Source organism: Antedon bifida, chromosome 3 (genome assembly GCF_963402885.1).
Source record: "Antedon bifida chromosome 3, ecAntBifi1.1, whole genome shotgun sequence".
NCBI lineage: Eukaryota > Metazoa > Echinodermata > Crinoidea > Comatulida > Antedonidae > Antedon > Antedon bifida.
Genome location: NC_136228.1, coordinates 19,905,084 through 19,929,225, shown reverse-complemented (window position 1 = coordinate 19,929,225; position 24,142 = coordinate 19,905,084). Strand labels below are relative to the sequence as shown.

The 24,142-nt window shown below is 33.9% G+C and overlaps 2 protein-coding genes and 1 long non-coding RNA gene across 4 annotated transcripts in view; 2 read left to right on the top strand and 1 right to left on the bottom strand.

Annotated features, from left to right (window-relative positions):
- The window catches only part of LOC144837947 (uncharacterized), a 35,367-nt gene extending 24,026 nt beyond the window's left edge, over nucleotides 1-11,341 (bottom strand). Inside the window, exon 1 of the long non-coding RNA XR_013611579.1 lies at nucleotides 11,277-11,341. This is a non-coding gene — a long non-coding RNA (uncharacterized LOC144837947). The remainder of the gene's footprint in view (nucleotides 1-11,276) is intronic.
- The window catches only part of LOC144837858 (uncharacterized), a 53,312-nt gene that overhangs the window by 15,718 nt on the left and 13,452 nt on the right, over nucleotides 1-24,142 (top strand). The window contains exon 7 of one of the 2 annotated variants that reach the window (XR_013611555.1): nucleotides 9,187-9,536. The exons of the other annotated variant lie outside the window; for it this stretch is intronic. The gene's annotated coding sequence lies outside the window, so the exon portion shown is untranslated. Of the gene's footprint in view, nucleotides 1-9,186; nucleotides 9,537-24,142 lie in introns of those variants that run through there. 2 annotated transcript variants of the gene reach the window in all.
- On the top strand, nucleotides 948-9,215 carry LOC144837859 (uncharacterized). Its single transcript, XM_078693152.1, has 7 exons — nucleotides 948-1,127; nucleotides 2,451-2,706; nucleotides 3,440-3,473; nucleotides 3,570-4,076; nucleotides 4,452-4,514; nucleotides 5,162-5,287; nucleotides 6,593-9,215. Exons 3-7 carry the CDS (start codon nucleotides 3,464-3,466, stop codon nucleotides 8,578-8,580), a joined length of 2,694 nt encoding a protein of 897 aa, XP_078549278.1. The 5' UTR covers nucleotides 948-1,127; nucleotides 2,451-2,706; nucleotides 3,440-3,463; the 3' UTR covers nucleotides 8,581-9,215.

The window sequence follows — 24,142 nt, the reverse complement described above, 5'->3', positions numbered from 1 at the left end:
GGGTTTGGTCTCTAGCGTTCCTGCTCCTAACTCGTCATCCATTCATAGAAGCCTTGATGAATAAGCCTACCTGGTGGTGACCATAGAACGGTTCCGAGATAACGACTATACTTCGGCTTTAGTCAATAGAAGATTGAAATATTGTTAGAGATAGAGTATACAATGTTTGATTGTGTAGATGTGTGACTAATTGTTCTATTATTCAAATGATGTTCCGTATAAGGAGATGAAGATAGTTGGGTGTAATGATTTTGTATATCAATTAATTATCCTAGACTGTATATATTATGCGATAAAAATGATTTTATATATATTTTTTAAATATTTATTGTTATGATTATAATATTAATAAAAAGATGTTTGTTAGTATAAATATAAAAAGCTAAAAAAAAAATAAATAAATAAAAAAAAAATAGATATAAGGTGTAAAATGATTAAATAAATTTAGAGTCAGTATATAAAGTATTGCACAAAGGGAGTTCAGATACCAGATCAGAAGCAATATTATAAAAATAGTTATTAAAATGATTAGATAGTACAAGTATTAAAACATTGATTGCCGTCTATATTTATACAAAAATGTGAATTCTCATTTCTTGTAGTATTTAAAACAATTCCCCTTAGGTGTTTCCATAACATTCATTTTGCAGTTTTTAAGTATTATTTAAAAAGATTTTAGCTGGTAATTTTCTAAAAATACTTTCTATGGAATTTTGAATGGAATATTTATAGACGTCGTACGACGCTGCCGATATAATCGTGTACATTGTGTTTCAACAGAAAGACAGTTGGACCGTGGAAAAGTTTTTGTGACGTAACGGCAAAAGTCAATATAGCATACATATACGTGGATTATGAATAATAATTATACAGTAGTTGACGTCAAAGGGAGTGGCGCAGTTACTGCTACAAATCGTCACATTTTACTGTATCGGTATATTGATAGTCCAGATACGAGATCCAGTTACAGTCCAGTCTTAAGCCAATTTGTAAGTTTAAACTAATTATACAGCAGTTGACGTCAAAGGGAGTGGTGTAGTTGGTGGTACAAATCGTCACATTTAACTGTATCGGTATATTGATAGTCCAGATACGAGATCCAGTTACAGTCCAGTCTTAAGCCAATTGTAAGTTTACAATTTCATTTTAATTATTTCGGAACATTTATTTCTAAAACAATAATGAGAATTTAGGTGTAGATCTGATTATTGTTTTTTAGTTAGAGGATAGGGTGTGGCTTCACGTGGTTTTGTTATACTGAACGTAGGCCCTATTCCACATAATAATCGTAACAATAAACAGCAAGTTTCTCTGAACAGAAGAATGCCATCACAATAGAGAGTTGTCCCTGATCACACAATAAACAATTATATCATAATAATATAGCATTGTCTACACTATTAAATGTTATGTGACAAAATAATGTGATGTGCCTATATATAGACATTATGATGTCATAGCACTAGCATGTTTTTGGGCATATCACTACCATATTTGGGCACATCACACTTTTTTTGTCACACTAGTTTGATAGTGTAGACAGAGCTTTACACAAAATTCAGATAACGACTAAGATGTTCTCAGTCAAATAAAGTGGAACGTAAAATTAAGTAAAAGAAAATTAAGAGTAAATTCAGAAATAAGAAATACACGGGCCCTTACATCAAGATGGTATTATTGCGGAGGTACGAACACAGCACCACATTGCCTAATAGGTTCACAAGTAGTAATACACGGGCCCTTTCATCAAGATAGTATTGCGGAAGTACGAACACAGCACCACATTGCCTAATAGGTTCACAAGTAGTAATACACGGGCCCTTTCATCAAGATAGTATTGCGGAAGTACGAACACAGCACCACATTGCCTAATAGGTTCACAAGTAGTAATACACGGGCCCTTTCATCAAGATAGTATTGCGGAAGTACGAACACAGCACCACATTGCCTAATAGGTTCACAAGTAGTAATACACGGGCCCTTTCATCAAGATAGTATTGCGGAAGTACGAACACAGCACCACATTGCCTAATAGGTTCACAAGTAGTAATACACTGGCCCTTACATCAAGATGGTATTCTTGCGGAGGTACGAACACAGCACCACATTGCCTAATAGGTTCACAAGTAGTAAAACTTGAAAATAATCTAAATTAAATCACTAATTGGAACACTGATCTTACCATTGAGAAGCTTTTTTTCCATGATCTTAAGTTACAATTAAAAGGGTTTAAAAATGACTCTGCCCAAATACACATATAAGCCATCCATCCGTCTAATCGCTAAAACTATAATGTTGTTGCTGTTTTATAGGTGTTTTGTATTGTAAGTGTGTGTGTGTGTTTTAATAAACTCAATGATTGGCACCAATTAAATAGAATTTCTTTAAAAAGTCTATTACAGGTATTGATACATTTAAATCAAGGATTCTGTGTGTTTTTCTAAAAATAGTATCTGTGGAAGTTTGAGTGAATAAGTATAGACTTCAGTAATCCTATTGTGCTTCTACAGAAAGACCTGCACTAGACTGTGGAACAGCTTTTGTGACGTCACGACCAAAGTCAATAGCGACATGATCGCGATTATTAAAGTTGACCTCAATGGTGCAGTTGCTGCTACGAAATCGTCAAAGATTGACTTCATCGGAATAATTGAGTCCATACAATTTAGTACGAGATCCTACAGTCCAGTTTTAAATAAATAATGTGTAAGTTTGCAAAATAGATTTTATTTAATTTGTTCGAAACATCCATCAGATATTGCCAAAACAATAGTAGGCTGAATATTCTGATTGTATTAATATGCTTATTGTTTTGGAAAATGACTGTACCACACACCGGGACCACACACAATAATAACAACCAGTCGAGTTTCTCTCCGGTAATGTGGCCATCACAATAAACAAAATATCTGCTTTTATTCGTTTATTTTTGGCTAATAATATTTAATTATTTGGTGAGACTACTTATGCGTTTAGTTTGCAACTGATTGCCGAACCTGACCATAATCCTAAAAGTAGTCTTCATAGCAAAACTTTAATCTTCACACCAAAACTCCAGAGTGATCTCCGGAGACACCCCGGGGTTTACGACCATTCAAAACATCGAGAAACTCGGGAGATACCCCTTTCACACCAACCTATAAAGTTGAACATTGTAAATGACCCGGATCCTCTAAACTAATGGAACACACTTGGACGCAAATACATACGCGCGCAACGCAAGTAAACAATCAATCAATCATGTCGCGCGATGGTTCATTTCGACTGTCGCGCGCTTGTCATCAACTAGCTTGCGAGTTGCATCCTCTTGTGGGAACCAAGCTTAAAGACTGAGCACGCCTTTCAATTCTTAAGTTGGAATGAAAACGTATGAAACGACACTTCATAAACATCCCACCGGAATTAGATTTATTCATTTGTAAATTAAATTATTTTTCAGAAATGAAGACACAAAATAGACACCATGGCAACAGGTAACAAATATTGATTGTTTATTGTGTTGCATTGAGTAAACGGTAGTGTATTGGAATTATCAATTTTTATAATTTTATGTTTTCACCGTTTTGTAGATTTTAATGTTGATTTAGTGAACGTTTCAACTTGGTATGATGACCACCACCTCTTTCGACAGCTGCAAGTTTTATACCGAGATTTAATTGCAGTAGCGGACATAGATAAAGCACGTAAAACGATAGACTTACTGCATCAATTAATTAAATCAGGATATTTGAGTTCGAGCGAGCTATCCTTACTTTACCAAACAATCAAAATAACTCAAACGTTTGGTGTCATCAAAGTTCTCCAACAATCTTTTCTCGATGTTCAAGAAATCAAGATTACACATTTCACCCCATATCGACACTGGATTGTCAATTTAGGAAATGCACTGACCAAAGAAGATATCGACAAAATTGATGCACTGTACAATAGCAGTGCGTTAAAGAATTATGAAGATGCTTGGAGTATGATTTGGGATTTGGAACAGAGAAAAATAATTTGTAAACAAAGAAAAGAAGAGTTTATTGATGATCTAAGAAAGATTGGATTGGAATCAAGAGTGAAACTTCCGACTGAAGGTAAGTTAGTGCGAAGCGTTATAACATGGTACCACAAACATTATATAACAAAATTAAATCCATGTGAAGTCTGAGTCCGAATAAAGGTGCATGCTATGAACATTATATATCTTTGTTATGTTACTTTCTTATACATAATGAAACATATTTTTAAAAGAGATATAGAATATCATTGTACATTTATATTTTTGTCATTTATTAAACCAGGGCAAGTGGCGACCAGTAGTAATGAAGAAAAAGGAATGCGAAAAGAAGTTAAATCAGAAACAGGTTAGTTACTAATAATGTACCGTATAATTTTGCTCTCAATCGGTAGTTTTTTACGTAGAATAATAATAGTTTTTTAATTTTTTACTTATTCTATTATTAAAACAGGGCAAGTGGCAACCAGTAGTAATGAAGAACAAGAAATTCGAAAAGAGGGTAAATCAGAAACAGGTCTATTGATTTCAGAATAATAATATTTAAACAAAATTTTTTTTTGATGTACATTTCCAATCCTGACCACATGTAGAACGATATAATAATTATGAAGCTTCATTGTTTTAAAAACGAAATGTTGTTAACATCGTAAATAAGTAAGACTCATATTACACATATTATTATTCTTTGAGATTCAATAAGCTTAATTCTAATCCGCATTGCAAAGTTTGTTTACTGAATACAAATAAAAATATGTCTACTAAAAAGTTAGATTTTCAGAGTAAATATTTATGTTTTACTAGCATTTTAATACACGCACTCAGCACGGTGTACGGCTCTGAAAATGTTTATTTTTCTGTTTGCTGCCCTCTGTTGTACATATTTAGACAACCCCTGAAGGATTGAAAATTGTGTTTGCTGTCCTCTATAATTCCGCCTATACTACAATCAATGGAAAAACGAAGTTTCTGTAACAATAAAACATTCTTATGCATTAACAATCATCATGATATTATCTAGCCCTGAAAAAACATAAATAGTTTAATTTAGTAAAAAAATGCATAATGGATCAATTGATAATCGGCAATGTAATAATATTATTAATATTTTCCACAAAAAAATATATTCAGAAAAGATAGAATTAGTTATTTTTCCTTAAACAGATGAGGACGTGTCGACGACTCAAGAAGAAAAGGGAAAGCGAAGAGAATATAATGACTCTGCCTCACGAGGAAAATCTTGGTTTGTTATCACTCTCGAAAAATTGGGCTTGAAAAAATCAGATTCAGGTGAGTTACTTCAGTTATATGTACGCATTACATAATAATATGGTATTTAAAAAAATTAATAATATCACCAAAAAATAAATTTTCTATTTAGAAACTTAGTTTGATGAGTTTTAGATAGATATATAATTTATGTTTGAAGAAATGTTTACCAAACAAAATCACATTGTCTTACTTTAATTTTGCTCATTTAATCATAATTAATTTGAAAATAAAATGTCTCCATAAAACAATTTTGTAATCAAATTCAAAAATAGTAATTGACCGTACTATTTCATGCTGATGTACTGTAGTTCCAATCATATTAACTCAAACACATTTTTAAAGTTTCGTTCTGATTAATGATATATTTTGTTTGCCGCCCTCTATAATCCCTTTTACTGTACAGTATTAATTAGGGCCTATAATGCACAAGTGTATGTCATTTGGAATACAATATTGTGGATATAATGAATGTAATTATGACGTAGATAATTGTGAGTTTAGTTTCAATAATAAACGTCCTCAAGATGGCAACAAATGGCGTTTTAAACTATTGTTATTGCTGTCGTATAAGCAGAAGTTGTACTACTGATATACCTGAAAAATCTTCAATTTAGTTTTTAATTAACCTACAAACAAATTAATTCATGCGTCTCACAACCGCTAATATCGTGAAACCGTTAATGTAGAAAATCCGAGTAATTTACTTGGGTGTTCGTCAGCTCCCTAACCACTACACAATTGTATTACGACAGTTGAACGTATGCGGCCACTCTCGGGACCGGGAAAAGTGACCGCTTAATTACGCGAGGTTCTGCCCGATACAGGGCCAAGATCACGTACAGTATTATGGCTATGCACGATATTTGTCGGCGTTCTTAACGCAACGGTTCTCTAAATCCTAAATTGTATTTTATGTTTTAGTGTTATTTTTTATTTTCAGACAAATTTTAAAAACTTTATCATATTATGAAAATGGTCGGTCAAAATATACTATAAAAATCACAGAAATGTTTTTAAAACCGCTTCGAAATAAAGGTAATAGGCCTATATAAAGCACAATATGTATACACATTGTATTTTTGTCAAAATTCAATACGAATTTTTCGGGTGGCCGCTTACGGGAGGTAATTTACCTTACAAAAAATCTAATGCACTAATTAGATAGGAAGAACAATGGGCTTTTGTTGTTGAAAGTGCGGCCGTTAACGGAGGTGGCCGCATACAGGAGGTGGCCACTAACGAAGGAAATTGCAAATTATAAGCCTTTATTAATTAAAATTAATTTAAACTAAATATCTTTCTTGACATTTTTATTCTCATTAGAAAAGATTAAAGAATATCTGCTTCAAAGACAAAAGAAATTGTGTAGCCAGGCCAGTAAATTTACACCAGCAACAATGCATGGTAGATACACAGTTGACATTTCACAGATGTTTACCGATATAGAACTACTGAAAGAACGTGAAAACAATAAAGGAAGCAAGCAAACAACATTAACAGAAGTGGTAGATGTTATCAGCTCCACACCTGGATGTAGAGCTCTTATAGATGGGGAGGGCGGGATAGGTAAAACTACCATATTAAGACATTTATCGTACAATTGGGCTACTGGTCAATCAATTAAAGTATTTCAAGGTAAAATTGTATTTTTTTTAAGTTTAAGAGATTTAGAAAATGATGACGACATCTCTGATTTAATTGTAAAGCAAATTAATATGACAAATTTTAATTTAGATACCGATCTCCCAAATGATCCACGGTTAATTAAGAAATTCATAATGAAACATGACGATAAAGTTGTACTGCTACTAGATGGGTTAGATGAATTAAGATTTAATAATCCAAGCGTAATTAGTCTTTTCAGAAATAAATATTTAGAGAAAAGTACCGTGATACTTACTTCACGATCAGAAAACATAGATGAATTCGTAAAAGAGAGTAACGTACATGTAAGAGTTAAGGGATTTAATGACGAGAGCATAGGAGAGTACATTGACAAACATTTTGAGTATTTAGAAAAACCAGAATTGGGAAAATACCTTAGACAAGAGTTAGACATATATGAGTCGTCGTCGTCAGAGGAGGATCAAAAACACCCTGAAGCGTATGCAATGTGCAAAAACCCGATGCTACTTCTTTCACTCTGTATATTGTGGGAAGATAATCAAAGTCTCCCCGAAGATAAAACTGACCTCTTTAAAGAACTATTTCGTAGTATTTTAAATCAGTTTATCAAACACGATAATGAACAAAAGATTTCTGATTTTGAAAAAACACCAATGAAGTACGTAAATGCTATGGTTTTATTAGGAAAATGTATGTATAAAAGCTTAAAAGTAAATCAACTTTCAATAAACAAAACGTATTTGACTGAACATTCGAACAGAGATATGGCTGATATGGCCTTAAAACTCGGGTTCGTTTATGAAGAAGCACCAATTTCAAAATCTAAATTTGATAACATTTATATGCCTCCTCACAAATTGATAGTAGAGTCATTGGTGGGATTTTACTTGTGCAAATTATGTGAAAGGGAAGGTATGGAGATTGAGTGCTCAGATGTACGAACATTACTTACACCATTGGATGATGATGAGTGGGAGGTGATACGAGAGAGTGAGCATTTATACAGAGCGACAGAGTTTGCAACTGGTTTCCTTGGTGATAAAGCTGGCGGTTTCCTCAAGCACTGGGTTACAGATCGTTTGTCAACATATCGCAATCTGCCGAGAAATTTAAACTTTGTTAAAAAACAACATAAAGATGCTGTGGTAAATGAATTAATTAATTACATGACAAGCAAAGATTTAGAAATAAATAATCATTTGGATGATATATCTACCTCCATAAGAATGTTTATTGATTACATTAGTCCAGGTGTACAATGTGACGGGCATTTCATACGTCTAATTATGCAATTGTATTGTATGCAATTGTATTGTATGCAATATAATCGTCTTAGTGTCAGTGTCTTTTGTGATAAGATGGCATTGGAGCAAAAGGGAAGAGTTATTGCACACATTTTAGGCATTCAAGATAAATGTGACGATGTTTTGATTCAGAATCTATCACGTGATGTATTTAATGACTTTGTATCAGAATGTTCTCTCAAACAAGTTCAATTAGCATTACGTGAGCTCTATATCTCTGATAGTAACCTTCACAACATTGATGTTAATACATTTTCTTCATTTCTCATTATGTGTCCTAAGCTGAGGAGGCTTATCATGATGCATTGCAATCTATCAGCTGACGACATTCGTCACGTGTCTGAAAAGTGTTCAATAAGAAATATTACATTTTATCATTAGTTAGTTTTCACTGATAACGTATGTTACTTCTACTATATAACAGACACATTTTTAAATCTCGCAGCAAGCAGGTGTCAATTTTGAATATCGCAAATAATTGCATTTCTAACATTAAATTTGTATACAATATAAAAACGACCTTTTATATATAAATCGTATAGTAGATTAAATCAATATGATAATCTAAAACATAAAATGTTTTTAAACATTTTATTTTGACATACTTACCTTCATCGACGGAGCGCGCGCGCGTACTTCCGCACGCGGCACACTAGCAACGGAAGTAATAATTATTAACAGCTGTAGCATGCAGATAAACAAGAATGTTTGTTTCTTATTCATTATAATCTTTATAAGCTGTGCTGCCATATTTAATGAAAATGATTCTTTTATAATAATGCAATGTTTTTTACTTGATATATTGTATAGAATTGGTTGTGCGTGTTTTAAAGTAATTATGTGATAATATTATATTAAATGTAATTAATACAACTCTTTATAATTAGGTTGGATGGTTAAATACTAAAAGTAAAGTGGTACAACTTGAAACTATAAAACATAACATTAACATATTAATGATGAAACGTAATTTGTTATCAACAGCAGTTTTATTAAATGAAAACGTAATTAGAAATTATATTAACAAATAAACACATTATGAGATGTCTTTGGCACAGTAACAACAACAGAACAAAGTTGTAGTAGAATTTGTAAAACTAAAAATGACAAAAATCAAACAATGAAGACATTATATAATATAGTTTGATATCAATGCATTTTGCATTTACTGTAGTTTCATTGCTGTGTTTTTAAATATATTTTTTGATGTAGAAATATTTTTTCTATATGATGTAGAAATAGTGAAATATAATTCTGTATAAAATAAATTTAAAGTTGATAAGTTATGGATTACCATTTTTGTTATCACTATTTGTATTATATTAAAAGTTCTACATAAGATATATTTGTGTACAGTCTTTGATTTTCTTTATGTTGTAAGAGTAATAACACTGAACACTAATAACCTGAACACTGTGCTGACTTGTAATAACACTTGGTGTTAACAATAGTTTAAACCTGAACACTGTGCTGACTTGTAATAACACTTGGTGTTAACAATAGTTTAAACCTGAACACTGTGCTGACTTGTAATAACACTTGGTGTTAACAATAGTTTAAACCTGAACACTGTGCTGACTTGTACTAACACTTGGTGTTAACAATAGTTTAAACCTGAACACTGTGCTGACTTGTAATAACACTTGGTGTTAACAATAGTTTAAACCTGAACACTGTGCTGACTTGTAATAACACTTGGTGTTAACAATAGTTTAAACCTGAACACTGTGCTGACTTGTAATAACACTTGGTGTTAACAATAGTTTAAACCTGAACACTGTGCTGACTTGTAATAACACTTGGTGTTAACAATAGATTAAACCTGAACACTGTGCTGACTTGTAATAACACTTGGTGTTAACAATAGTTTAAACCTGAACACTGTGCTGACTTGTAATAACACTTGGTGTTAACAATAGTTTAAACCTGAACACTGTGCTGACTTGTAATAACACTTGGTGTTAACAATAGATTAAACCTGAACACTGTGCTGTGCAGAAAACAACAGTAACTACTTGCATAGAAATAAATGTCATAAATACCATTAACGATCCCAGATTTCAATTTGTGCAATATTGGGTATACAGTATGTGAACCCAGTACTGAGATCTTTAACTCCATGACATTCTCATCGCAGGATTCCAGAACCTTAAACAACAAACAACAAACATCTATTTCATTTTTTATATTCCTTACCATTTTTGTTTATTATTTTGTACTGTATTGCTATGGAGGAAAATAAATGTCTTTTGAAATGAAATGAAATTCTCCTTTACTTGTTTCAATTTCTTTCCCGCGTTATTCCCAACAAGGTCGCTGCGATCCAATAGGAGATCAAGATCTGCGTCGCTGATGACTTGTTCTTCACAGTTTTTGATAATGCCAGAGTGATCAGTGGAGTGTAACACTTTTAGTAGTTCCATGGGATCCATCAAAGCTTTTGAGTCTCTCACCATAGTTTTACTACCTTTGAATTTACCTAAAAACAAAATAGGATAATGAATTTTTGAAATGAATGAGAACAATCAATGCCTAGAAGTTTGCATACTACTGTAGAAGTAAAACAATATGATTAATTTAACATATGAATAAACACCCCAGGAGGGTTTTTAGGGAGGTGTGAAAGACAAAACTGACCTTGATGAATGACCATCTTCTCCAGCTTCCTCTTTGCAGCTGCTCTCTCCACTATCTTCTGGTCAATGGTGTTAATGGTCACTAACCTGTAGACAATCACTGGCTTTTCTTGACCAATTCTGTGGCATCTATCTTGGGCTTATAGATCTGACTATGGATTCTATAATACAACTATATATGCTACTTCACAATGTATTGAAAGTCACTACACTAAAACAAACATTACACCATAAGCTTGTGACTAATTATTATAACATGGGTTCAAGGATGTAGCCAATCAGACGCGCTGAAATGAGTCACTAGTGCGCTCTTTATTTTTTCACTATCATGCACTTGAGTGCAAAAAGTGCGCAGCAAAAAAGCATATTGCACTCTGTGTGTAAATCGTATGGCAGATTATTGATCACGCTGTAATAAAATGTAGTAATTATTTATTTAACTTACCCAATCACTGTCATATATAATGACTGTGTCAGCTGTTGTCAAGTCGATGCCTAACCCACCAGCTCTTGTTAAAAGCAGAAAGATGAAATAATCAGGATCATTGCTGAAATTACTAATCTGAGAAGATAAGAAAACAATCTTCCACTATTTTTTAATAATTGAAAAACAAATTAACATGATTCATGGCTGCTATTATTATGAAAAAAAACAAAAGTCCAACTGATATTATTGTATTAAAGATAGTTATCATTACTTGGACGTGTAAAAATGAAGACAAACACATATTTGCCAACTGAATTAAGTTTTCTCTTTACTCTGGCGTATTCTTGAATGCTTACATGTTGTCTATCAGTAAAAACATTCTTGCACTCATTCTAAAAAAAACACAGAAACGTAATAATACAGCATGCAGTAGGCCTAGTTGCTGCTAAAATCAGAATGTGAAATGTCTATATCAACTGGCCATTAATTGTGCATTAACTATAATTTACATTTACAAATTGGCAAAAAAATAGATTTTCTTTACTCTGTATCCATAAAGCGTGGTTCCCACTAGCGACGCAACACAAGGACGCAACGCAACGCAAGTGAATTGACCAATCACAAGCGATGGCTTATTCGCTTGTGCTGCCAACTTGTCATTGGTTAAAACGCTTGCGTTGCGTTTACGTCCTTGCGTTACGTTCTAGTGGGAACCAAGCTTGAGTGCTTACCTGTCAACAGTCATCTAGACGACAGTAGTTCTGTCTCTGTACATGAAGGTATATCAATGTAGGTCTACATGGTCGTATTGGAGGTATTATAATAACTCCATGGATGGTCTGTATAGCAGCTGTAATCTTCACGTATGTCACGCACTGTCATCCTGCTGTGAGAAGATGAAGACAATTCTGATCAGACATTGAGGTCACCTACGTTAATTAGTCCTAGTAGTAGACTACTAAACTAGGCTAGCTAAAAGTAGAATTCACACTTCCCTCTCCTCCGACTCTCCGGAGTTGTTTGTGGGCTAGTGAAGCGCGGCCGGAGTGAAGCGCGGTCGGAGTGATCTGTATTCGGCCTAGGTAGGGGAGAAAAGAGTGGTGCACCCTGCTGGCTGGCTGTGTGTGATAATTGTCACGTTAGTTAGGTGCCAGGCAGGCACCACCAGTAGGCCTACCGTAATACCAAAACAGAAAAAACTATAAACAACCAGCTTACCTAAGTTTTGTGGCTCTTAGAAGAACAGGCTAGGCCTACACCTTTTATATTATTCATAAAGGCCGCGCTGTAACCACCTGCTCTCTACTCGTTTTTTAAATAAAAAACCAAAGAGCGCCTTCAACGGACAATGAGACTGTACCAGTTTTTGAAAAATAATTTATTTTATCAATTTAATATTTTATCACTATGTCGATATCAAAATATAACCAAATTCGTTTATTTTTTTCTACCCAGAATTTAAATACAATTCAACAACAATTGTTTTGTAATATTGTCGGCGCAGTGACGATGCGATAATGCGGAGTCATAATATGAGGACGGTGCAAAGATGCCAGTTTTAGCATAAAAACAATATCAAATATGTAAAAGGTATAAAAATGATGAATGCCGACTTGACAAAGAAAGAAAATGGAAGAATATGAGAATTGTTTGAAGGTTTTCATGACGAAATCAAATATTATATAAAGTTTGCAGTACATACACCACGCGTATATATATAGTTCTAAAATGAATGAATTGTTAAGTTTCTCGACGTTTCAATCAAATAAATTTATACTTTGGTCGTCCTCAGGAGAATCAGAAAACACTACTCCTCATGATCATCATGATATCTATGGACCGGACAATCAAAGCATAATATTGATCGAAACGGTAAGAAACTCACGTCAGTTCTTTTCAGAACTTGTACTTGTACTTGTACTTTATATAAATATGAGAATTCACAAATCATCAATAAACAATTCCTCACATCATCCTGACTACCTTATTCCACACGCACCAATGCATTATGGGAAGGTCAAAATACATTGATCAACAACGGGTAGTAAGAAAATGCGAGGCACGCGAGGCAGGGAAGGCAAGCGAGGCAAGTCAGAAATGTATGTGAGGCATCGTTTTACACCATCATCAAATAATGCGAGGCATCATTATTTTTATCATTTCCCAAAATTGCGAGGCAGGAAATCATCGAAATTGAAGTAGCCTAGGCCCGCTAGTTCCTTTTTGCACCTGCCTTGTATTTTAACTCAAAATTTGTTAACCAACTTTATCCTGAATACCACACCTTAGAATTAGTAGGCCTACTTTAATGAAGAAAAATCACATAAAAGTAACAATAAATCCGTTAAATATTTTGGTTTCTATAGAACGCCAAAGAGCAAAATTAATTAGAGGGCTAACTCAATGAGTGGAATCCATATATTTAACGCATTATTTGTTGAAAATCACGTATAATTTCAATAGATTTTGTCACTGTCAGAAAGGAAAAATGTTACTGTTGATACTGTACACGATTTCATTAACCTTTTAAAGAATAAAATAGATCAATTCATCATAATATCTAGGATCTAGGATAATATTTAGGATCGATTAGTATTCTTTGAAAACCGAACAACGTATCAGCAGTAACATATTACAGCATTTTTATTGACAACCCAAATTAAAAAATATATTGAAATTAATTTTTCACCAATAAATACATGAGAAATTGACGCATTCCACTGAGTCCTCTATTATTGTTGGTCTTTTTGGTGCTCCATAGAAACAAAAATATTGAACATTGAATAAGTGAAATTCGCGAACAGTGTGCGAGAAACACGCCTGTAAGGTGTGGTATTCACACGATAAAGTTATCAACTTTGGAGTCAAAATACAAGCGAAGGAAACTAGCGCCAGGTTTATTAGTACGTACATGGACAACAATAAATAAAAATCGTTCGTAATATACCTAGCCTACTAAAACAGGAATAGTGTATCATTATTAATATTACACCAATTATTATTATATCAAAATTGAATAAATTATTGTCTACATAGGCCTCTAGGTTAGGGCTAAGCATATTAGCTAAAGTTTAATTTTAGGCCTAGTATTACGATTGTCGGACGTAAGTCTTTTTCACACGCGCTTCAGAATTCTCTCGCAATTTTTTTCTTTGCGGCATGTTATTTGACCGGCATATTAGTTACGGTACCTTTTATTCACCGCCAGTTATTGAACTTGTCTTGGCCATCGCTGTTCACTTTATTTGCGAGAGAGGTACACGTGTTGACTTCCTAGAGAATAAAATGTCAAAAATATCTTTGGCACGCCGCTCAGAGAGAAGTATGTGCGTTGCTGCTGAAACCACGTGCTATAGGAGGGGAATCGCCACAAGGCCGAATCCTCTCAGGGCAGAATCGTTCCGCTACCTGTTAAATAACAAAGAGGGATTTTCCATCTTAGGTCTACCGGATCGAGGCGCGGGGGTGTGACAAAATATTATTTTCACTCTGCTATGTTCGAGAGTTAAATTAATTGTAAAGTGAACACGCTCGAAATGCCAACAAGCATGGCAGTCATTATATGAGTGTCGCTATAACAATTACGGTTTATCGAAAGTTGAAGAGTCGTTCAGATTTTTAAATACTTTTGAACAGTTTGGGCACTTTTGTAAAAGTAAAATTTGACACGATATGACTTGAATGAAAATAACAAACAATCGTTACATAAAAATAAACAACATACACGAATCTATTTAGATACGGTAGGCCTATTATAAAAATATAAATAATTAATTATTAGGCCTATAATATAGCATAATAGCACGTTAAGATATGCCTCGCACCTTTTTGAAATTGTATGCCACGCATGCCTCGCACTTTTCGAAATGATATATGTTGATGCCTCGCACAAGTATTTGGCATACCTCGCATACCTCGCTTGCCTCGCTGCCTCGCACTTTGTCAACACTTCCAGATTATGCTAGATTTTCTAAAATTGTGCCTAGCATAAATGCTAGATGCCAGATGGGTCAAAATAGATAGTTATTATCCTGTTATATTAGGGGGTGCAATCTGTCACGGAGGTACCTCTAAACAGTCCATAATATATTGCACCCCCCCTATAATAGATATTTATTATCCTGTTATATTATAGGGGGTGCCATCTGTCACGGGGGTACCTCTAAACAGTCCATAATATATTGCACCCCCTATAATAGATAGTTATTAACTGTTATATTATAGTGGTGCAATCTGTCACGAGGGTACCTAATATTCTAGACAGTCCATAATATATTGCACCCCCTATAATAAATAGTTATTATCCTGTTATATTATAGGGGGTGCAATCTGTCACGGGGTACCTAATATTCTAGACAGTCCATAATATATTGCACCCCCTATAATAGATAGTTACTGTCCTGTTATATTATAGGGGGTGCAATCTGTCACGGGGTACCTAATATTCTAGACAGTCCATAATATATTGCACCCCCTATAATAAATAGTTATTATTCTGTTATATTATAGGGGGTGCAATCTGTCACGGGGTACCTAATATTCTAGACAGTCCATAATAATATTGCACCCCCTATAATAAATAGTTATTCACTGTTATATTGTATACAGTATTTAGGCCTACTGTTAGTATGTGCGAGTAAGACGTGTCTTAGCAAGCTCCGCTCAACCACCTATTTTGTTGTAATTTACTATAGAGGATATTATTGGAATCGCCTTTGACTGTCTCAAGATAAGTGTTTACTATATTTGACTCTACTTTTACTAATCTAAATCAAATAACCATGAGTAAAAGTGGTGGTTATACCACTAGGAAAGTCAAAGTTTTGAGTGAAGCAACTGAAATGCAGGCGGTAGATTCAAATGAGGCACGTGACGTACTGGACATTCCAACCCAGTTGCATTCTATTATAACCACGCTAAAAGAAAGGTAGTCTATCAGTGTACATACTCAACTTGATACAGTTGATCAGGGTCTGGCAGAGCTCAGGAAAATTAACAGTGATCATAATAGCGCTATTCAAGATCTTGAAATGGGAGTTAATAATATGGAAACAGAGTAGAAGAAATCAAGGTAAAACTAGATAACACATTATCGAAACAATATTACTGCAAAATGCAAAAAATGATGACTTAGAAATTAGAAGTAGACGTAACAATATCGTAATTAGAGGAATTCCTGAAAATGCAGAAAAGGATAAAGGTTATATTGAGTTCGTTAAAGCATTTTTTTATATACCATATGATTGAAAATGCTGATAAGAAACCATATCTCATAACTGTATATTTTTGCCGTTGTGACAATAAAGTGTTATCGTGTCGTATCTTATCGATAATATTGAGAGGGGAACAGACGATCGGGGCCACGGACGGAATGCGTCTACATTTAATGCATTTAGGCCTATTGGTGAAATGCACGTTTAATTTGTTCAAAATATTTTGTCAATTTGTCAATAAAAATGCTGTAATATGTTACTGCTGATACTTTTCTATTTTCAAAGAATATTAATCGATCTTAAAATCAGCGTCACTACTTACCCATGGCCTAGTAATGTATTAGGGGCGACCTAAGGGAATATGATGAATTTGTCGATTTTATTCTTAAAGTTAAAGAAACCGTGTAAAGTATCAACAGTAACATTTTATTTGTATGGACAAAATATATTGAATTAGGCCTAAACATAATTTTCACAAAAAATGAGTGAAAATAGATGGATTCCACTTGTTTTTAGCCCTCTATTAATGTTGCTCTTTTGGCGTTCCATAGAAACAAAATATTGAGTATGAGAAATTCGCATGAGAAAAACGTCTGTAAGATCATCAATTTATTTAAAGAATTTATTGTTATTTATTGATTCTTCTTCATCTAATTCTAAGGTGTGGTATTTAGGATAAAGTTGGTTAACAAATTTAGAGTTAATAAATACAAGGCAGGTGCGAAAGAGAACTATTGGTAATCTTAGGTCTTGGGTCTTAGGTTTCGCGATCTATTAGGTCTTAGGGGGTCTTAACTTTCGTAATCTTAGGTTTCGTGACACCCAAAATCTAAGGTCACAGTGCATATCGGCCGCCAATCATTTCGACCGCCGGTTATGTAACGACCAAATTCATAAAACTCCAAAAAGGACAAAATATGGCATGATCATTGAAATAGTCAAAAATAACTGTACATTATTTAATACAGTAAAAAAATAACTTTAGCAAGTCTATGGAACGCCACAGAGAGATATGGCCATTTAAACCAGAGATCAGCTGTGCAATGGGCTAAATACAGTTTTTTTTTTTACCGTTTGAATATTTTGATCAAAATGAATATTGATTACATTTTTATTATTTTTTATTTTACAGGTCCCGTGCTTTGTAACAATGTGTTTCTTTATGAATGTAATAAATATAAACCATACGAATAAAAGTGTTTTTGGCTGGCATATAAAAAAACTCACCTCCTTATTAAAAGAAATGATGGCTTTGCGATATAAGGGAAGTTTAATTTATAATTTCCAATAAAAATGCCCTAGGATGAGTTTTACAAGGCTCATCAAACATTAGTGCCTTGGTTTTAATACCTTATCTTTGAAACCACCGCTAACGATAATAACCGTATACATATCTGAGGTGATTTTTCTTTTCGGGCGCATTTCGTCAATATTAGGCGGGCTAAAAATCCGATGCTATAAACAGTTATAATAACTGAATAAATGTGTATGATTGATTGATTGATTGACTATGCGCTAAACAAGTAGACGTATCTTTTTTTTATGTGGTCTTTTAGCACACTTCCTATTAAATTTCAATAAACATGCGATGACGCGCGATGCATTGTTTATTTGTTTGACGAAATATCAAAGGAAGAGGGTTCGATCAATCACGCGGAGATTCTTTTTTCTCATTCAAATCAGATAATTATCGGATAAATGCGTTAATTTTTAACCTCTGACGTTGAAGGACAAATTGTTGCAATGTGATTGATATGACTGATCATGCGCACTTTTATTGGTTGAAAAATTAACTGATATTTTGTTTTTGCTGCCGAAGCAGCGGCGTAGTCCTCTATTGAGCTGCACGCGTGCCCTGCAGGCGCTACCGCTAAAACTAACAAATCCGGGATTCCCCCTTTTATGTAAATGGTGACGTTTTTTCTATATAAAATAAAAGCTATACATTTTTAAGTAAAACTGGTGTAGGGCTACGTATCAGTCGGCAAATGAGATTGTTTTTAATGTATCGAAATGGCAGGCAATCCAGTTGGAATGTATAAGGCTTAATTTAGGCTAGTGTCTTACCGTAATCATCCACAACAAGGAGTATTATTACAAAGTATTTAAAAGAGACTAGTTTTTTTTAATTTTATGATTTGAGCTCTTAATACAATAATTCCTTTATTTCAATTGTATGTTTCATTTTTTAAGCAATTTCATTTCCTTATAATCATTCTTTTCTTATCTTTGGAACATCCCTCTAGATAAATACAATTGATCAGGTAATTATATACCTTGTCATATTCTTCTTCCATTCTTTTGAGGATATTAAGTGCTGGAGGAAAGAGACTGTGACTTAAGATGCTCTTTTTGTTCAGCCTGTGATAAGCTATCATCCCTTAAAAGTCGACCTCATTTGAAGGGATTGGCACCCGTCCCGAAAACTGTCGTAACCGAAGTTTTACCATTACTTCTTTGGTGTTGGAGGGGATGGAATCTAGCCTAAGATCGTTCAGGGTTTTCCCATGTTCTAAGAGAAATTGTTGTTTTTGTCCCTGGAAATCTGGGGGTAGGATATGGGTGTCCTTTTCTGAGGTCTTTCCATCCCATTTTATAATAGTCCAGGTTTCGTTATCTGTGTGGTCAATGGTTGTGGGATTACTTAGATCTACTACAGGTTTGAAAAAGAAAGTAATAATTGAAAAGTGATATCTGTTTCATCGATAACTTCAACAACCTGGGATCGATCAATATTGAATGCATTAGGGTGTTCTATCCTGACTAGAATTGGCCTTCAATACACCCCTTAATGCAATAGCTTCTACAGTAGAAATTGATATGGTTTATATTGAATTTGTGATATAAGATTATAATAATATATATATAATAGATTATAAGGTGATTATTCATTACATTGTTGGTGTGTCACATTGTACATTTGTGCGAGTTTCTTGCTAATGAGACAATGCAGTGACACTAAACCACACAAGTTGTTTCGCATTCTGTGTCATTTTTTCTATAGTAGTTCATGATTCAGGTTACAATTGACGAACATTATTGACAGACAAAACATTAGTATTATTTGATCTTTATTATCATTACTATTAATACTTTTTTATTATTAAATTATTACTAAGATTTCTATTATTATCATCATTATGTACTATCCTATCTTTATCCTAACTAGGTGTTACCTATATATTTTAACGCCTAGCTGCTATTCTACTTGATCTACGTGGGAGTCTGGTTGACAAGTCAATGGTCTGTGCATTTGTCGTCTGTCGTCGTCGTCGTACCCCGTAGCTATAGACTTCCGTCTTAATAAAACTGTTAGCTTCGCGTACCAATGAGCAATTAATAGAAGCTATACACAAATATATTCTTTTATTCATAATGGCATACATATGTAAAATTCTAAATTCAAAAGGTAATATTAATTTTGATTATACAATTTGTTATACAACTTTTTGATTTTTGTGCTAAGGTAGTTTTTATACTATACATAATGTTATATTTTTATACTTTAACCTGTGGATGTACATATGCAATTCTGAATTCAAAAGACAAACAAAAATACAAACCGCAACAAAATGATATCAATCCATAATCAACCCTATGATATTAAACTCTATAAATGATTACATTAACAACCATAATGCACTAATCAACAACTTAGGTGGTCTGTGTATATTTCATGCCATATTCTCGAGTATGACACATTGTTCACTTGTGTGACATCCATTTGTATAAACCATTTAGAATTAATTTAAGTGTAAAATATTGTAGCATTTTTTGTATACCTGCTTTCATAAGTTTTTAGTTGGAATTCAAATTAAAGCAAGCTAAAGCTAAAAATATTTACCAGATGCCATTAAGATCTCCAAACCAATGTCTTTTCTGTACTGTTGTACAGATTTGGAGTCGGCCTGTAAAATAAATGTTCCTTCTTCAACCATTGCCTCTGCAAACTTCAGATAAAAATTTATGTATGAATTTAATTTGAAATGTCCTAATTTTTACTTTCTAATTTTAACTATGGATAGTCTTTACTTCTCCCGCTATATGCCTACACTTCTGTTCGGATGAAGCTGTTATCTTTGCGTACCAATCTGTAATAAAGCAGAAAACAGATGCAATGAAACGACTACTGAGAGTGCATGGTATAACGCCTGCTAATATTATTAATTATTACTATTACTATTTATTATTATTATTATCATTATTATATACTATCCTATCTTTATCCTAGCTAGTGTATTACCCTTTTAACGCCTAGCTGCTAAATTTCTACGCGATCTACGTGGTCTGGTAGTTGGTGTTACAGTCTTTACCTGTGTCGTCCAACATCGTCCCCCGCTGTAAACTTCAGTTGTAATGAAGTTGTTGGCTTCTCTTACTAATCTGTAATAAAACAGAAAATAGAAACAACTAATATGAGTGCCCTCTAACAGTTACATTTTTATATTTATCTAGAACGTCTTAGCTTTCGTCCACCTTTGTCATCGTCCCTCGTCATACACCCCAACAGTAATGAAACTGTTGGCTTCTGCCATCAATTTGTATTAAAACGGAAAATAGATACTATTGAAAAAAAATCCTTTTCACTGTGTTGATGCATTATTTGTATCTATTTTAATTTGCACCCAATTATATTATTGGTACCCTTATCACCATGTTGGTGCTGTCTAATAGTATTTCTCAGATATTTTTTTGTATTGACAACCTTACAACAACTTTCTCAAGTCAAGTGCCTTCAGTCTTTCATCTCGTTACATTGCATTGTATTTATTTCAATTGACAATAAAGTTTCAAACTTTGTTTCTTAATATTACAGTACAAACTACTGTAGGTCAGCTACTAATACTGTGTAAATAAAATAATTGTAATTTAAAATTAAATTTATTATTAACAAAATAATCAAAATCCAGCTACTGTATTTGTGAACAATTTCAGCAGTTCACCGCGTTCCATAAAATAAAGCAATAAGAGGGTCAGCAATAAAATGTACCATTTTATTGGAATCGTGTCTCGATTAGCAGGTTTCCAATACAAGTACAGAGATTTGTAAAGAGAAGCTTATCAAACTACCAAATCATTTTTTTTTGGGACCAAACTCAAGCAGAAAACAATTCATCAATATTGTAGACTTTAAATGCAACTTATTTTCCTGTTCAATAAGTCGGACATTTTGACTGTATGAACTTGGATATTTTCAAGATACTGCACACTTCAGTGACCTTAACTACAACATACGAGAATTAACGTCCACAAAAAGAAATTTATTTCGTCAATAAGAAGATATTGCTGCATATTCTATGATGTTTTGATGAGAAGAGGCTGTTCCTTACTTGACTGTGTTTTAGCTGCAGAGCTAAAATTCCAGTTTAGTATAAAACAGTTGATTCAATCAACAGAACGTCTTATCACATCATTTACAGAACAAACTGTAAAACGATGGATTACCTATAAATTAATTACATTTTAGAGGCTCTCCTGCTGTGCAAGAGGAACTGTTTTGTTTTGGAATGTTAAAAATAATATGAACATGTTGTAAAAATGAACATTTTGATTCAGATTAAACAATGGAAAATGGAGAAAAAAGAATAGGAACATTATTATTCAAGTAACAAAGATTTGCTATTTTGACCTGTGAGCAATTGCCTGGTGAATTATTTCTGTAATTAAGAACATGATTTGATGTTTGAACATTATGCAATCCAATTTACTATAACCTGAGAAGAGCTGTTCGACACTGCATATTATGATGTAACAAGAACATTGGAAATTTTGATTCAGTTTGGACAATACAAAGCAAACAGATTGGAAAACTGTCAAAAAGGAGCTTTAGTACAAACAAGGCCAACAGCCATTAAGTCGCGTGCTACAATGCATAGTGATACCGGACCGACAGACAGACCGACAGACAGACCGACAGAAAGACCGACCGACATAGTGAACTATACTGACCGAAATTACTGAACATGTTTAAAAATGTTGAAATGTTTAAAAACATTTATATTTTTTATTTTAATTTACACGTGCGTAGCCTGTCACTTTTGACGTGCTCGTATAACGTAATTTCGAGTTGAAAAGTAAGTCAACAAAACAGAAATCGGGCAAAAAGAGTGAGCAATAACATTTAACGCGCAGTGCGCGCGCAAAAATCTGCGCACAATTTTGTAAACGCTTAAAATTGCCTGAAACGTACTCTTATTTCATCGAAAATAAATTTTGAAAATTTTAAGCGCGCGTACGCATGCGTTACATGCGCTACGCACGTAATTGTATTGCCATATGATGATTTATGCCCTGAAATTTATGAGTACCAAATTTTATTTAATTGTGATTCATGGTTGTGAAGATATGATTACAAACGTGATTTCGTTAAATCGTGCGTAGACCGCGTAATTTTTTATTGCGCACCGTGAAAACATAACCACATCGATTCCTGGCCATAAGGAATATTCTGTGAAAAATTGACTTAGCTAGATTAAACTGATATCAAGATAAGATCAGAAAGCGATAAAACGCATAGTGATACCGGACCGACAGACAGACCGACAGACAGACCGACAGACAGACCGACCAACCGACCGACATAGTGAACTATAGAGTCGCGTCCACGCGACTAAAAACATTTTTGAAGAACTTTGAAGAAACGATCGATTTATGCCAGGCAGCGTACAGATAAGACGTGTCTCGATTACTCTCTCTCGTGAACTGGTTTTTCGCCAGTGTTTTTCAACTTAAATCGACACCGATCCAGAATAATTGAACAACATATGGAACAGTAAGATCTGGATCTACGCTCAGCCTGTATTTTAACTATTTTATCTGAAATTTTTAATCGTTTTTATCCAGTTTTAATCCTCGTAAGACCATACTACGACGAGGGCGAGTCGGACCCAGGCAACGATCAAAGGAGAGGTGCCCGGTCTGGGCGGTGATTTCATCCTAAGCCTAGCTCGACTTTTTGCTGTTTTTAAGCCTAAGTGCAATATTGATCACCTCGATCTAAGTATCAACGACATCATAAATACTTTTTAAAGAAGTTTTATATGGATATGTACAGTTTTTTGATGTATTTTGGTGTTTTTTTATTCCGTTTTTATCCTGTTTACATTTGATTTGCTTCGTTGCGCTTGGCGGGAAGTTTTAATCAGCTGACCAACACTTGTTTACCTGTTTGATTGACTTTGCTAAGCTCCTGGACGACATTCAACCACTGATAAGGTAATTAAATCACTCTTAATAATGGCAGCGATTACTACAAATGTTCTTATTATTTTATGCCTTCTAGTGAGAATTAACTTTACCTGCCGCCCAACGTTAAACTCAGACATTTTTTCTACGTTAAACTCCAGCATATATGATAGCTGGGCAATTCAACCGAAGATACATACGGATAACCTGAATATAATGTCTCCCTTATGGACATTGTACGGATCTTCTAAACCGTATCCAGTTTGCCGCTTAAACTTAAAAAACCCAAGTTTCCTGATGGTACTTATTATTATCGCTGGAGACGTTTCTCCGAACCCAGGACCAATCAGAAACCCATGTTCAATTTGTAAAAAATCGATTGCGAAAACGCACAGGGCAATGAAATGCACTGAATGTAAATGTAACTACCATATCAAGTGCGGAAGAATAAATAAAATTGTATATGATAAGCAACGGAACTC